This window comes from Drosophila arizonae, chromosome 3 (genome assembly GCF_054131065.1).
Source record: "Drosophila arizonae isolate 15081-1271.41 chromosome 3, UAZ_ARI_1.0, whole genome shotgun sequence".
NCBI lineage: Eukaryota > Metazoa > Arthropoda > Insecta > Diptera > Drosophilidae > Drosophila > Drosophila arizonae.
The window spans coordinates 5,809,814-5,824,144 of record NC_142923.1 but is presented as its reverse complement, the minus strand read 5'-3'; the positions used below and the strand labels follow the sequence as shown (position 1 = coordinate 5,824,144).

Sequence of the window (14,331 nt, the reverse complement as noted above, 5' to 3'; positions counted from 1 at the left end):
CCCAATATGTCAGGGGTCAGCCAAGAGGCGAGACATCCACGGCGAGCATGTGGCTCAATTCCCAGCAGTCGCAACTACAACAAGTTTGATTCAGCCAGCCAGAATGTATCTTAGCCAGGACGAGTTGGTGGGGCCACAGCCATATGCGAGCTACCTCAACGACAGCTCCGGCGATGTGGGTGGCTCCGTTCTGCCCTTGGGCCATGATTATCCGGCGGAATATCAGCACATGGTGCACGCCCATTGGCGAGGCTTCCGTCAGCCCCCGATCTACTATCGCGCTGGCATCTACATTGCCTTCTGTGTGCTCATGTTTCTCAATATTTTTGGCAATGGTCTGGTCATCTGGATATTCTCAACGTAAACGAGACTTTATACTTACATTTATAGGATATTATACTTTATAGATTACCTTAAATTCCAGCTCGAAATCTCTGCGTACACCTTCCAATTTGTTAATCCTCAATCTGGCCATCTTCGATCTCTTCATGTGCACCAATATGCCGCAATATCTGGTCAATGCCACACTGGGTTACATTGCTGGCGGGGATTTGGGCTGTGAGATCTATGCGCTGTGTGGTGGAATCGCGGGCATGGGCGCTTCGATCACGAATGCTTTTATAGCCTTTGATCGCTATAAGACCATTTCGAATCCCATTGATGGACGCCTGAGCTATGGCCAGATAATTTTGTGTATTATTTTCACCTGGATGTGGGCAACGCCCTTCTCGGTGCTGCCGCTCTTTCAAATTTGGGGTCGCTATCTGCCAGGTGAGATGTTCATGAAATTCTGTATTCCTTTTTGTTGTTATAAATCAGCTATGCACATGCAGAGGGCTTCCTGACTACGTGCACCTTTGATTACCTGACCAACACGGATGAGACTCGCCTATTTGTGCGCACCATTTTCGTGTGGGCGTATGTCATACCGATGACCATGATACTCGTCTCCTACTACAAGCTCTTCACCCACGTGCGCACCCACGAGCGCATGCTGGCCGACCAGGCCAAGAAGATGAATGTGAAATCCCTTTCCGCAAATGTTAACAATGATTCCATGAGCGTCGAGCTGAGGATTGCAAAGGCGGCTCTAATCATCTATATGCTCTTCGTGCTGGCCTGGACGCCCTACTCGGTGGTGGCCCTGATGGGCTGCTTCGGCGAGCAGCAGTTGATAACCCCGTTTATCTCCATGCTGCCCATGTTGGCCTGCAAGTCGGTCTCGTGCCTGGATCCATGGGTTTATGCTACCAGCCATCCCAAGTATCGCCTCGAGCTGGAACGGCGTCTTCCCTGGCTGGGCATACGGGAAAAACATGCCAGCTCCGGGCCGACAGGTGCGCAGGAGAGCGTGGCCAGTGTGAGTGGCGATACGTTGGCGATGAGCGTGCAGAACTAAGCGGACATAGAACAGATATACATCAATGCATATACGAGACATAACTAGATATATAGGATCAAGCAATGAACTACTAAGAGTTCCAAAAATACAAAACCAAAAAAAGTTGGCATTCAAAAAGAAACCGCGATCAGGTGTGTATACTTTTTGTTGAAAAACCAGGCCCGAAATAAGATCACACAGTAGTTGTTATATTTTGTATTACGACTTATATTTTGATTTAAGCACGGCACAGCACATCGATCTAAACAGCTCAAGAATCGCAACAAGACAGATCGCGACGCAGCAACATTCAATGCGTGCTAGTCAAATTCGTCAGACACATAATGTTTCTAGACTAGCGTCGCGACTCGCGACACTCAACATTACGATCGATGTTGCTTTTGCATGAGAATGAATTTCACAATGTTGCAAACTATTGCTATATGCTGCAACATGAGTGTTTCTAAACATAGTGATGAAATTCAATATTCAACACTTTTCATATAGATAGTGCCAAGAGCTAAGTTTGAAGCAGGTAAATTGCTCGGGTTCCGTAGTCGTAGTCGCTGGCGTAGTTGCCCATGGCCGCCTGCCCGTGTCCAATGAATGGACAGCGGCGTTCCAACCACCCCCAACACTCGGACAGGCAATTCAAAATTTCTCATTTCTCATTCGACGCGAATATCGCGACTGCGCCAGCTGCAAACGCTGCTTTTGCTGTTGCTGTTGCTGTTGCCTGGGGCCCCAAGCAGTCGCAGCACCGCCGTCCGCTGAAGTTGAAAAAGTTGCGCTTCTTTGTTGCTTGCGCACATCCAACCAATCCGCGTGGCCAACAGCGGCGTTTCAATTCACCGAATGTTCCACACGCTAACAGGCGAACAGACAAAACAGCACACGTTTACAACATTTCTACACTCAGTTGAAAGCCTGATTGGCTGACTGCCCAACTGCCTAACTGCCCGACTGCCTGAGAAATCCCATTGCACTGACGAACGATTGCCATACGCTTGTATGAGTGTGTATCTCTGTGTCTAACTCTCGACTGCCAACTGGCTACCGCCTGCTCTATGAGCGAGAGCAAGCGAGAACGAGAGACAGCGAACTCATTCCGCAGCGTGCCAGCAACATTACCAAATAGACCGAGCCGACGCGTCGCGACTCGCGACACGACAACAGCCAACCCGAACCAGCAACCGAACACAAGCGAGCAACATACACTCCCCACACACTCACACTCTCGTACACTCGCACACACACACTCCTCGGGCTGGGCCGGGGCTTCTTCTTGCTCTTTAAGAAACAACAAACATTTTTACTAGGTCTGCATGAGATTTAGCAGCATGCTCTCCACACAGCACGATTAGATTTTCAATGAAAACTCAATAGAAATTATGTTAGAAGTCTCGCAACAGGTGCGACAGAGATGCATATATCGTGTAGACAAACGTGTGTAGAGCATGAGTACGCCAGTGTTTGTCTGCTTGTTTCTTTCTGTTTATGGGATTAGAGATGTTTCTGCTGTGGCTGCGACCTGGGCAGCATTCGTTTGATGTGCTGCTGCTTGTGCTCCATGCTCTGTGCTCCTCATTGTCGAGCGGATAATCCAATTTGCGCACTCAATCGAAAACACTTCCCCATTTCGTGTATAAGAAGCACACAATTACCGCTCTGCTACTCTAATGGGCCGCTTCTCATGTGATTCGACCCCACTTTGCGGTCGTTTCCCTCTTACATTGTTTGTGCGTCGTACAGTGTTCGAGTGTGGGAGAGAGGCAGGGAGAGTCGGGCGACAGGCGACGACGACGACGACTTGTTGCATGTAATAATAATAATAACGAACGAAACGGTATCTCGTAGCTGTTTAGTGGATGATTAAACTGAATTTAATCGTTTGCGAACAGGCGCACAGCATTTCGCTGTATGCGACGGCGCTATTTACGGGCGGGTTGCAGTTTCTTTTTCGAAATTAAAACGATTTCAAATTGCCCACTCAGAAGCGTCGCACAGTCAGGCACAGCTGTTATCTCGCTCGCACCACTGCATCGACGCACAGCGACGCCGAGCTGTTGCTCGTTGCCAGTTGCCAATTTGCAGCGGTGGTAGTTGGCTGCGTTGATTGGACTGTCGTTCCAGGGGCGGGTAGCAGAGTGTCCATGCACAGTCATCAAATGATTGTTCACTTCAAATAACTCGTCCGAAATGCTATATATCGTAGAAGTTATACACTTGTCTGCGCATGCCTGTTCGCAACAGGGCATTCATGCTGAGTTATTTGCAGCTCTCTCGCTTGCACTCGTCACTTTCACAATCGAGCAACTCACTTGAGCCTATTACACTCGCCGGACGCTCACTCCATCGCACGCTCTCTCTCTCTCTCTCTTTCGCTCTATCTCTCCGCAACACAACAAAATTGTGGCCCATTAATCGTCTTGCTATTATTTTGGCAATCCTAATATGTAATGCCAATTCATGGGGTGGGCGCCTGTTAGCTAGCAGGCAACGAGCGCGCGAAAATTAACATGACGAAAATCAATAAGCGGCCAAATGGCGTCGCTCGCTGCGCTCAGTTCTGTGGCTCTGTTAGCATTTGAACGTTAAAAATTCGATTTTATAGAATGCAGCAACGCCCACAAAGGCCGCAGACGTAGACGCCGACGACGCGTCGTTGTTCGATGGCGTTTCAACAGCGTTGAACGCGTTCAGCTGCTAATTGTACAGAGTGAGAGAGAGACCTGCCCCGCCGCCTGGCCCCACCCAGCCCGCGCGAGTTGGGGTAATGGTAGGTAACAGCGGCGTCGAGTTCGAGTGTCTATGTAGCTAACAGACCAGCAGCTACACATTCTGCGCGCCTCTTAGTTATTATGTCAGATCTGCAATGCGCGACTATAAAATACGTAGTCGGCCTCTGAGAATTTATTGACTCGCCGCCCCCGGCACCGGGTGTGAGTTATAAAATTGATGGCATAAACTGTCATGAATTTATAAATATGAGCGCGAGGGCCACACTGTTTGCATGCGGGCCGGACATTTGCCAGCTGGCCATTGCTGTTCGCCTGCTGATATTTTTCGCTTGTATGTTGGTAACATTGTCATTTTGAGTGCTCGAGCCTCGGTGTCTCTCGCCGCAAGTGCTGTTGCTGTGACTCTGGCAACGCCGCTGTTGCCCAACCGTTCGCACCTGCAGCGCGCATGTTAAGGCCTCTGGCTGGTTGGCTGGCCGCCTCTATGTTGCTGTTGACGCGCGCCACTTGCCGGCCATTTTTGTTGTGTATTGTGGTGGTTGTGTGGTTTGTGTGCACTCTCGAACATAGATATTATTTGTTGGAGGCAACCTCACAACCTCAACATTCTTGCGGTCTCGTGGCAGTGCTGTCGGGCTGCCAGATTCGATCGCTGGACGCCGCGCCACAACATATTCACCCTGGCGCGCGCTCTGGCAGCTCTGCTGCCGTCGCTCTGCCCGCTATGCGCTTCACTCGGCCCGCCAAAATGCCGAAAGCATTCCAAGCATAACAATGCCGTCTGCTTTACGCTGCTAGCCTGTTCGGGCAAGTAAGTGAAATTTCATGCAAAACCATTCTTCGGAAATTTCAAATTCCCCACATACTTTTGTGTCGCGCTGTGTACACATACTGATGCATATAAATATATATTTTATTTATTTATTTTTTTTTTTTGGGACTGCGCAATCGTGATCAAGTGGTTTGAATGGGATTTTGTTGTTGACGTTCGCGAATGGCGATGTCGCTGAATTTGTTTATTTCGTGTATACACAAATACACGTGTATTTACTTAGTTTTTGATAGCAAATTTCGTGATTTATTGGGAACATATGCATACACATATTTATGTATGTATGTATATATTTAATTTGTATTAGACTAAGTATGTCTGAATTTACGATTTGCTTGAAAGTTTAGGGTAATTTAAACGTAACTCATACTACTGCATGAATACGTATGCACATTGATTAGCAGAAACACTTACGTTACAAATTACCCCATTCATATTAATTTAAACGGGGAAATTTAAAACGTAAGAATTTAACATTTACTCAAGTACAGCTCAAAGTACATATATGAATGCATTTATATATGTATGTATGTACATACATTTTTTGTGATACTTTCATACTAGAGAAATTACTCTATATATTTGTATTTTAACTCCACTATTTTTGATCCGCTTTCCCTCGAGTTATAACATGTTCCATTCCGAGCCGCTTTCAACATTCGCTTGCAGCATGTTAGCTGGCATCGCCTTGCAACACACAACAGCAAAGCAACATTTCACATCAAAGCCAACTTGTTGCCTTGGTCCGCTGTTGGTCCAGTGCAGCAGCTAACTCGCGGCATTTTCTGCCGCGTTGTTGTTGTTATCAATTGCAAGGGCATTTACCTACGCATGGCTGCTGGCAGCGACGATTCCTTAAATTCAAGGTGAATCAAGTCCGATACGGGTACAGGGCGGACAGCAGTGGGAGAGACACGCGTTTAGGGTGTGCAGCAGCTCCATCTTCGGAGTTAGACGCACTATTGTCCTCTGTAAGTCCTCATTGTAACAAGCGCCCAGAATCAATGTCTTACGCATACGTCGCCCAGACTCTGCCGTAAAGTGCATACAGCGACAACAATAAAATCAGCAGCAGCAGCAGCAGCCACAGCAACAACAACAACGAAAATGCCAATGCAAAAGTTGCCATAAAAAGAAGCCAAGCGAAATGTCGTCGCATCGCTGAAAGTCACTTTGCCTGGCGTCGCCCAAAAATAAATGCAATGCGGTCTCCATATACTCACTCAGTATTCATCCTACACACACACACACGTATGCAAACATATACACACACACACACACACACAGTAGTTGCCTTTGAGATCGCAAGTCGTTGATTAACAGTGCTCCAAGTTCATTGGCCGAACTCAAGGCGATGTGGAAGAGTAAATTGAGAAAAAATTTACAAATAAAACAAAAACGTAAAACATCATTATAAAATAACCAAGATTGTATGTTTCTTGTACGTTCTGTGCTCCCATTGGATGTTTCAGTTTTGCTCTGGTTTTGCGAACTCCTTTAAAGTTCATGATGGAGTAACAATCACATACATAGCTGCGCTGATGCAGCTAAAAACAAAACAAGAAAATTTCCCTTTTGCGGCTATCATAAGAACTCTTATACGGCACAGAAGGGGAATTAACTACATGCATATGTAATACAGTGTACATTGAATTATAGTAATTAATAATATAAAATATTGTACATTATTCAAATGCTAATTTATATTCACACTTATAATTAATTATATTAGTCTTACGTGATTGATTCGCTGCATGTTCAAACTAAGGTATGTAAATACGTACATATGTATGTATGTATATATACATATACATATATTCGAACTCTGTTAATTTGAGCTTTTTATTATGTACATACATATATGTATGTGAATGGCGAAACTTTACTCATCCTCTTAATTGTTTGGTAGAGGAAATTAAAGCGTACGCATTTTACAGCGACGCACACATAGACAAAGCTGCACACTTCTCTGTTAATTAACTGGTCACTTAATGAGAGAGTCTTTAAATTGCCCAGTCCACAGCTTATTCTAATAGATGACACACATGCACATATACACTGGCGAAACCGTGCTCTCTCTATTTACTTTAGCTCTTGGAGAGGGAACGACAGGAGTTCGCTCTACGCCTTACGTATGTAAAGACTACGACAAGGTCCCCTCTTATGAGAATTATGTTAAAGAGAGTTAATGCAAATTGAGACCACACACACATAGACAATGATGAAATTTAAATCGAGATGTGTTCGTTTGGGCACTCAGTTCAGCGTGCACTGTTGAAGGAGAAGGTTGGAGTCGTTTGTCTATTAAACATAATTTAGGATAGCTAAAATGAAAGCATTGTTTTTAAGTATTTGTTTATTTGCATGTTACAAATATGTACAATAAATGTGTACGTATATATAGCTTTACCAATTAATATAATATATATTGATTACCTAAGTCTAACACTTGAAATACACATTTTATTCTGGAATCGAAAGGGGGCATCTAGCCGTAGTCTAAATACAGCTTAACTAATAACCTCTAAAGTGCCGATTGAGTATATTGAATAATTTCCTTAGTTGTATTAAAATAATATTTGGTGCCATTCGATAGGAGTTCACACAGAGATGACTCTAATGCTATAACTAATATATGTATAGGCATGTGAATATATATAAGTATATATAATTGTCTCTATATTTAGTAATATCAGCTCCGCTAGCAGAGCAAAGCAATGTTGCCACTCTCGTTGCCGGCAAGGAAAGCTCGATTAAGTGGCAACACCGCCAGTGAGGTGAGCACGCCTCGAAACGTTTCGGAACGCAGTTTGGTAATGGTATGAAGGGCATGAGAGTTGGTCACATCCGCGTAGACGCCCACACGATTCCCAGTTGTGGCATAGACCAGGGAGGAGCCAACGCTTTGCAGGAAGTGGGCCGGTTCCGGCGGTGGTCTGGAAGGGATTGAAAAGTTATATTAGAGGAAATTATGTAAAGAGAAAACTTCAAGGCTTATCCTACTTCAACTGATAGTGCAGAATGCCGTCGAGGGCATGCCACACGGCCAGGCTGTGATCCAGTGCCGAGCTGATGAGTACCTGATCGCTGGGCGCCGTCAGCTGCAGCAGATCACATTCCATGGGTCGCCAGTTGTTGAGCACGATGCCGGTGCGCGTGTCCAGCTGGACAATGACGCCCGAGGAGAGGCCGGCCGCCAGCCAATGGCCGGACGGAGCCACCGCCAGGCAACGCACCGTGGCATTGGGCAAGGCGGCATGACAGACGCGCCACTCATTCACGTACTGCATGGAGCGAGCATCGATGATTCGCACCGTGGACTCGGCTGTGCCGGCGACTACCAGCGGGGAATGTGAGGGCAGGCACTTGACGACGGTGACTGCACTATGCCGCGGAGCATCCAGTATGGCCAGAGGTCGGCCTATAAACGGATCCCACAGATGCACGCCCGAGTCACAGGAGACGACATAGCGCAGGGACTCCAGAAAACTCAGCGAGTGGATGGACTTCTTGTGCGCCGTATAGGTAAACTGGCAGGCGGTGCTCTTACGCCCATCGCCCTCGCTGCGCAGCGACCACAATTTGACCGTCTTGTCCTTGGAGGCGGATATGAAGCTATTCTCATTCTCCAGCGCGTAAATGGCACGCACGGAGTTCGTGTGACCGACAAAGGACTGCAGGCGAATTTGCTTGAGATTCAGCGCCTGGTTGTCCTTCTCGCTACGCGTGGTCTCGTGCCGCCAGTAGGCCAGCCAGTTGCCCTTGAGGTGCCGTGTGCTGGGCATGTGGTCCAGCTTGTAGGCCACCATATCGAGCAGTTCCATGCTGCTGCTGGGCACCTGCAGCCGATTGCCGACGATCTGGGTGCCGAAGCTATTCGCTGCCGTCTCACAGGGCGCCGCATCTGTGACATCCACGGGACTAATTCGATTGGTCGACTGGCTGTGCTGTGCCGTGTCCTGGCCAGCGGCTGGCTGCTCATGCTCGTGGCACAGCGTGAGCACAAACTCCATGTTGCTCAGTGTACGCTTCATTATGGACTCGCCCAGGAAGCGCAGCAGCGCCAAGTAGGCGGTATGTGCCAGCTCCGGCCCAAACACGTCCCTTAGCTCCTCCTGCGCTCGCTCCTGTTGCCCCGGACCGCCGCTCAGCGAGAGATTTGCCAGATTGCAGCTGAAGTCATTGGGCAGCCCGAAGGCCTTATTGAAGATTAGAAAGAAGGGCGCAAAGAGCGACTGGCAGAGATGTTCCCGCGTCATATCCGGGCCGATCCGCACGCTCAGCGCATAGCAAGCGTCCAGGAATTTGCGCGCCAGCACCGATCTGCCCAGATAACCGCTGGGCATCAGCAGATTCGTGGAGCTCAGCAGGCGCAGTATGGGCAGCAGGATGGCATCCAGCAGTATGTGTTGCAGGTGCTCCATAATACTGGCATCCATCAGGCAGGGCAGCATGTACTTCACCAGCTGCAGCGAACTAATGATGGCGCCCTCCAGGCTGCCCGTCATGCGCTTCGAGCAGAGGCCAATCAGCTCGCTGATGTGTGGAAAGTACTGCAGCAGCAGGAAATTTTCCCCATAGAGTGCTGGAAAATTGAAAAAGTTTCAGGGAAAAAGTTGAAGGTGTTGACTTAACAGAGTGGGAAGTATATTTTCACTAATGCTTTCAGGATTTCAATTTGCTGAGCTCGAAGAAGTCGGCATGAGAGGAGCATACCAAGAAACCCTTTTAGCATTTTTAGTATATACCAACTCAACTTTTCTCGAAAATTATCACATGATATGTATGCCTATGCATTAATCTCTCTGAATAAAAATGGTTCAGGAGGTCGCTTAAATTTGAAGTAGAGTAAATAGCTTTATCATAATATCGATCAATAAAATGGGTGTTTTATAATGTTCCTTTTATACCTCTCTTAATATAGATTTTCTTCTATCAGTTGATGTAAGTTGTGAACCACTGTATATATGTATATAACGTGTCTAGCTACAAGGTCTACTCGGAGAACTTAAGCAGGTAGCTAAGCCCTGAGTGAAGCAAGTACGAACTATGTATTATATATTTCCGGGAAATAACTTCTACTTAAGCCCAGTAAATTGATTAACAAATAAAAATGTCAGAATATTATTGTCAATAGATGATATCATCATTATCGTTATGCACACAGACTTACCCGCTATCGACATGAGGCACTCCAGAACCCGTGCCGCGCTGCGATCGCCGACGACCCGGGCATTGGCAATGCTGAAGTAATTGAGATTGGAGGCGGCATCTGTTGATGATTCAGTTGGGCTGCTGCTGCTGGCTGCTTCCGTTTCGGGCAGCAGATTCTCCTGGCCGACATAGCAGAGGGAGAGCAGCTTCAGCAGATTGCGCGTGATGTGGCGAGCCGTCAGCACCGGACCCAGACGATGCGATAGCCAGACGAGACTCTCCGCGCTCATCTCGCTAATGCGATTGTTCTGCAGGGCCTTGGCCTCTGAGATGCGCGATATGACCGACGCCTGCAGTGAGTCAGAGGCCTCGGGGTCTGTCTGTGGCACCGACTCCGCCGACTCATTGGCCGCTGTGCTGGTCACCTGAGTGATCAGTTCGAAGCTATCGACGCTCTTCCTGGAGCCGATATCACAATCGATGGCGCTCAGCTGGAAGCTGCGCCGCAAGCTGCTCGCGGGTATCTCGATGGTGGGTGAGCGGGGTCCAATCAAGGGCGGGGGCAATGCAGCAGGCGGCGTCTGTCCTTGGCTCTGCAGTGAGAGCTTGTCCGGCGAGAGCTTGGCGCCATACATGAGCTCATTGATGGCCAGCTTGTCGGGTGAGCTGCCGTCGGATTCGCGTGCCTCCTCCGCAATGGCCGTGGACGATGGACGCATATCGAAGGAATCGATCGATTTGTTCTCCTGATCCTCCTCGAATGTGAAGAGCTCTTCAACGTCTGGCTTAGGCTCCGCTTGTGCGACAGGCAGCTCCTCCGCGGCATAGCTGAGATTCTTGCTGGTGCGCCGACTGCCCGCGCTATGGTAGTGATAGCCATTGCCCTGCTCCGGTTCCTTGTAGCCACCGACGGCTTCGATAAGCGGTGCAATGAAGTGCTGCAGAAAGCAGCGCAGGCCGAAGCGCACGATCAGGCGCAGCAGGAAGCTGTGATGATAGAGCTTCACAGATTTCCTAGACTTGAACGAGCTGCTCGAGGAGAAGCGCAAGTGCCCCCCATTGTTGTTGCCGCTGCTCGTGCTGCTGTTGGCCTCGTCCACCAGGGCACTGCTCTCCACGTCGTACAGCTTCAGCAGTGGCTGCAGCAAATGCTGTTGCGTCTGCGCAATGCCCAAGGCTTGGGCCACGGGATCGAAGAGATTCCAGGCCGTCAGTATCGATGTGCGCTCGTCCCGCAGCAGATCTATGATGTGGGGCAGCAGCAGCTCCACGGGTGCAAATTGCTCGTAGGCATACGAGAGAGGTTCCAGCAGGCGGCGCACATGGGCACAGGAGGACATCACCTTGCACTCGGCTATCTTGCGCTCGAAGTGCACCCGCTGTCGGTCCAGCTCGGTGTAGCGGGCACACTCACTGCCGCCGCTGCAGTTGAGATGCGTGAGCAGGTCGAGCAGCTCGAAGTTGAGCTGGAAGGCGTGCAGGGAGCGCACAAACGCATAGACCGCAATGTAGTGACTGGGAAAGGGCAACAGCGCCAGGCTGAACATCGGCTCCAGCAGCTGGGCCGCACTCGTCGGCACGGGCAGACCCTGAATGGGATCTCCTTCGCTGCGCTCCAGCTGCAGCAGCTGACGCACCACGCGACGCACCGGCATCGGCAGCTCCTGGCTATGAATCTGGGTGAGTGTGCGGCACGCAGCCAGCCTGCATTCGAAGCTCGCACTCGGCCCGTTGCTGGTCAGCAGCGGTCGCAGACGCTGCATGGCAAACAGCTCCACAATGAGGCAGCCCAGCACCTGCAGCTCTCGCGTCCGGGCATCACTCAGCAGCTGCTGTAGACTCTGTTGGCGTCGCGACGGCGGCACCAGCAAATTCTTGGAATTAGTCTGAATTGCGCCATCGAAGGCGAACAGTTGATTCGTGAACGAATGCTCCGCCGAATTGTGCTCGAACAGCAAGTCGCTGCTTATCATTTTCTCCTCTGGATTGGCCGAGGCGCGCTGCTGTGGAAAGGTGCGCGCATAGAAGGTCTCCAGCGTCTCCAGCTGCTGCAGCAGCAGTGCCGGATTATATTGCTCCGGTAGCTCAATGAAATTGGTCATATTGTAGAAGTTGGAGCCGGAGCCCGATGGCTCATCACTTGGACGCAGCGACATTCGCGGCGAGCTGTTCTCCATGGAGCCGCTGCTCTTGCTGTTGGAGGCTGCGTGCAGGTTATCGCTGCTTCTGGCCAGGCGCCTGTTGGTGTGGCTAATGTTGTTGCCATAGAGCTGGGACATGCGCGGCGCCGTCTTGCTGAACCACGGCGACACATAGCGACGCGGCGGATGGGCCTGCGTGAATAGCTGCACGATGCCGCGCTGGCTGAGATTGCAGTGCTGATCCACGAGGCTGAGGCAGACGTTTTTGGACTTAATGGCCGCCTTGCCGCTGAGCTTGTAGCTGTAGAAAAAGGAAATATGCATATGAGGAGAGAGTGTCTTATTGAAGCCATGCTAACCTTACCCGAAGTTGAGGTCAATCCAATGGTGCAGTCGCTCGCTTACATGCTGCGACTCCAGCGCTTCGCGATGCTTGCATATGAAATCCTCGGGACAAGTGGCCCACGCCGGCAGCTCCAGATCGGGCAGGTCCTCGTGTATGCTCTTGAATATCATGGGATCCGAGTAGAACTCGGGAATGCATTCGTCGGGCGTCCATTCCTGTAGGCGCTGTATCGACACCGGATACTCGGCGGGCACCCAAATGGGTCGCACATGGGCGCAGAGTATGGACTGGGGTGTGCGTCGTGCCATATACACAAAGTACGTGATCTCCGAGAGAAAATCGGAGACATGGTGGGCCACCTGTAGCTGCTCCACAGGCGTCACAGCCTCGGCAGTCGCGTGCTGGCTGCCATGCGTATACATGAGATCCAGATGGACGTCGCCCTTGTTGAGGCGATACTTGCTTTTGGTCAGATCACGCCAGTTGTGGCCGTTGCGGGCCGCAAAGTCCGTGACCCACGGCATTATGTGGTGATGGGCAGCATTCGTGAGGCTTCTGCCGCAGGCATTGTTGAGTATGGTGAGATAATCGAAGTTGGACAGTTGTCCATTGCACCACATTTCGCAGTATTCGCGGAGATTGAACTGAGCCGGATCGTAGGCCAGCTTGAGATCGATGGTGCTGCTGGATGGCAGCTGTTCGGGTGAGCCGGGCAACTCCGGACAGCTTAGTGGCGACATGTCCACCGCTGGCGACTGCTCGCCCATCAGCAAATTGCACTGCAGGCGCGGCAGCACCTGCAGCCAGAGATTCTCGCGCAACATCACGTGCTGCAGTCGCAGATCGCCCAGGAACAGGCCCTGCGACTGCAAATACCTTGACAGCTGTAACAGCTGGTAGATGATAAATAGCGTCTTATTGTAGCCCCGGCCAAGCAGGGCGGGACTATAGCTGATGCAGTCATACAGGCTGCACTCTAGCGCCGGCGGATAGTGAAAGATGCAGAAATGTGTGCTCGTCTCAATGGCCACCAAAGCGGGCAGCACATTGGCATGACAGTCGCCGGTCAAGTTCACATCAACGTTAGAGATTCCATCACCCTCCTGTTGACACGGGATCACTGGGCAATAGTAGATGCGTTGTATCAGCTCCCGGAGCACCACATCATGTGGCTGAAAACCTCCGCCGTTCGCTGGCATCTGCTTGGACTGGGTGCCTGCATTAGACCTACACTGCTTGACATGGGCGCCAGCATATTGCTTGTAGGCTGCCTCCCACAGCTGCTTGAAGTTGAGATTAGCTACATTGGCTACAGCCTGCGAGTAGCTCAGAAGGAAGTGTGTATTATCACCGTTTGCTCCTCTTGCTGGCAAGGGATGGACTTTGCGTTGCGACTGTTTGCGATAAGTTTGCACTAATATGCGCGTCCAGGGATGCTCCAGTTGCCCCGTGGGATGTGCGCGTCTGTCCAGCTGCGGCCAGGCTGGGAATTGGGAAAGTTTGCGATGACGTTCCAAAGCTTGTAGCCAGCCCTTATCGCATATCAGCTTGTAGAGGCCGTCGTCTGATTCACATACAACATGTTGGGGATTAATACCGATTTCTAGCCATATCGCGTCGTCGCTATCGCTCATGTCTAGGCCTCCGACATCCACCTCCAACTATATGAAGTTAGTTTCAACACAAAAACAAAACGACTTGTGCAAAAATAGAGATGGACAGGACTTACAAATTCT

General features: G+C 49.9%; 2 protein-coding genes across 2 annotated transcripts; one reads left to right on the top strand and one right to left on the bottom strand.

Annotated features, from left to right (window-relative positions):
• Positions 1 to 1,523, top strand: Rh5 (Rhodopsin 5). Its single transcript, XM_018004753.2, has 3 exons — positions 1 to 360; positions 425 to 771; positions 834 to 1,523. The coding sequence occupies exons 1-3, from the start codon at positions 104 to 106 to the stop codon at positions 1,397 to 1,399; spliced, it is 1,170 nt and encodes a 389-aa protein (XP_017860242.1). The 5' UTR covers positions 1 to 103; the 3' UTR covers positions 1,400 to 1,523.
• A 5,769-nt stretch (positions 1,524 to 7,292) lies between these two features.
• On the bottom strand, positions 7,293 to 14,331 carry Wdr81 (WD repeat domain 81). Its single transcript, XM_018003709.2, has 4 exons — positions 12,614 to 14,331; positions 10,128 to 12,550; positions 7,958 to 9,539; positions 7,293 to 7,890 (listed from the first exon to the last, which is right to left on the bottom strand). The coding sequence occupies exons 1-4, from the start codon at positions 14,227 to 14,229 to the stop codon at positions 7,656 to 7,658; spliced, it is 5,856 nt and encodes a 1,951-aa protein (XP_017859198.2). The 5' UTR covers positions 14,230 to 14,331; the 3' UTR covers positions 7,293 to 7,655.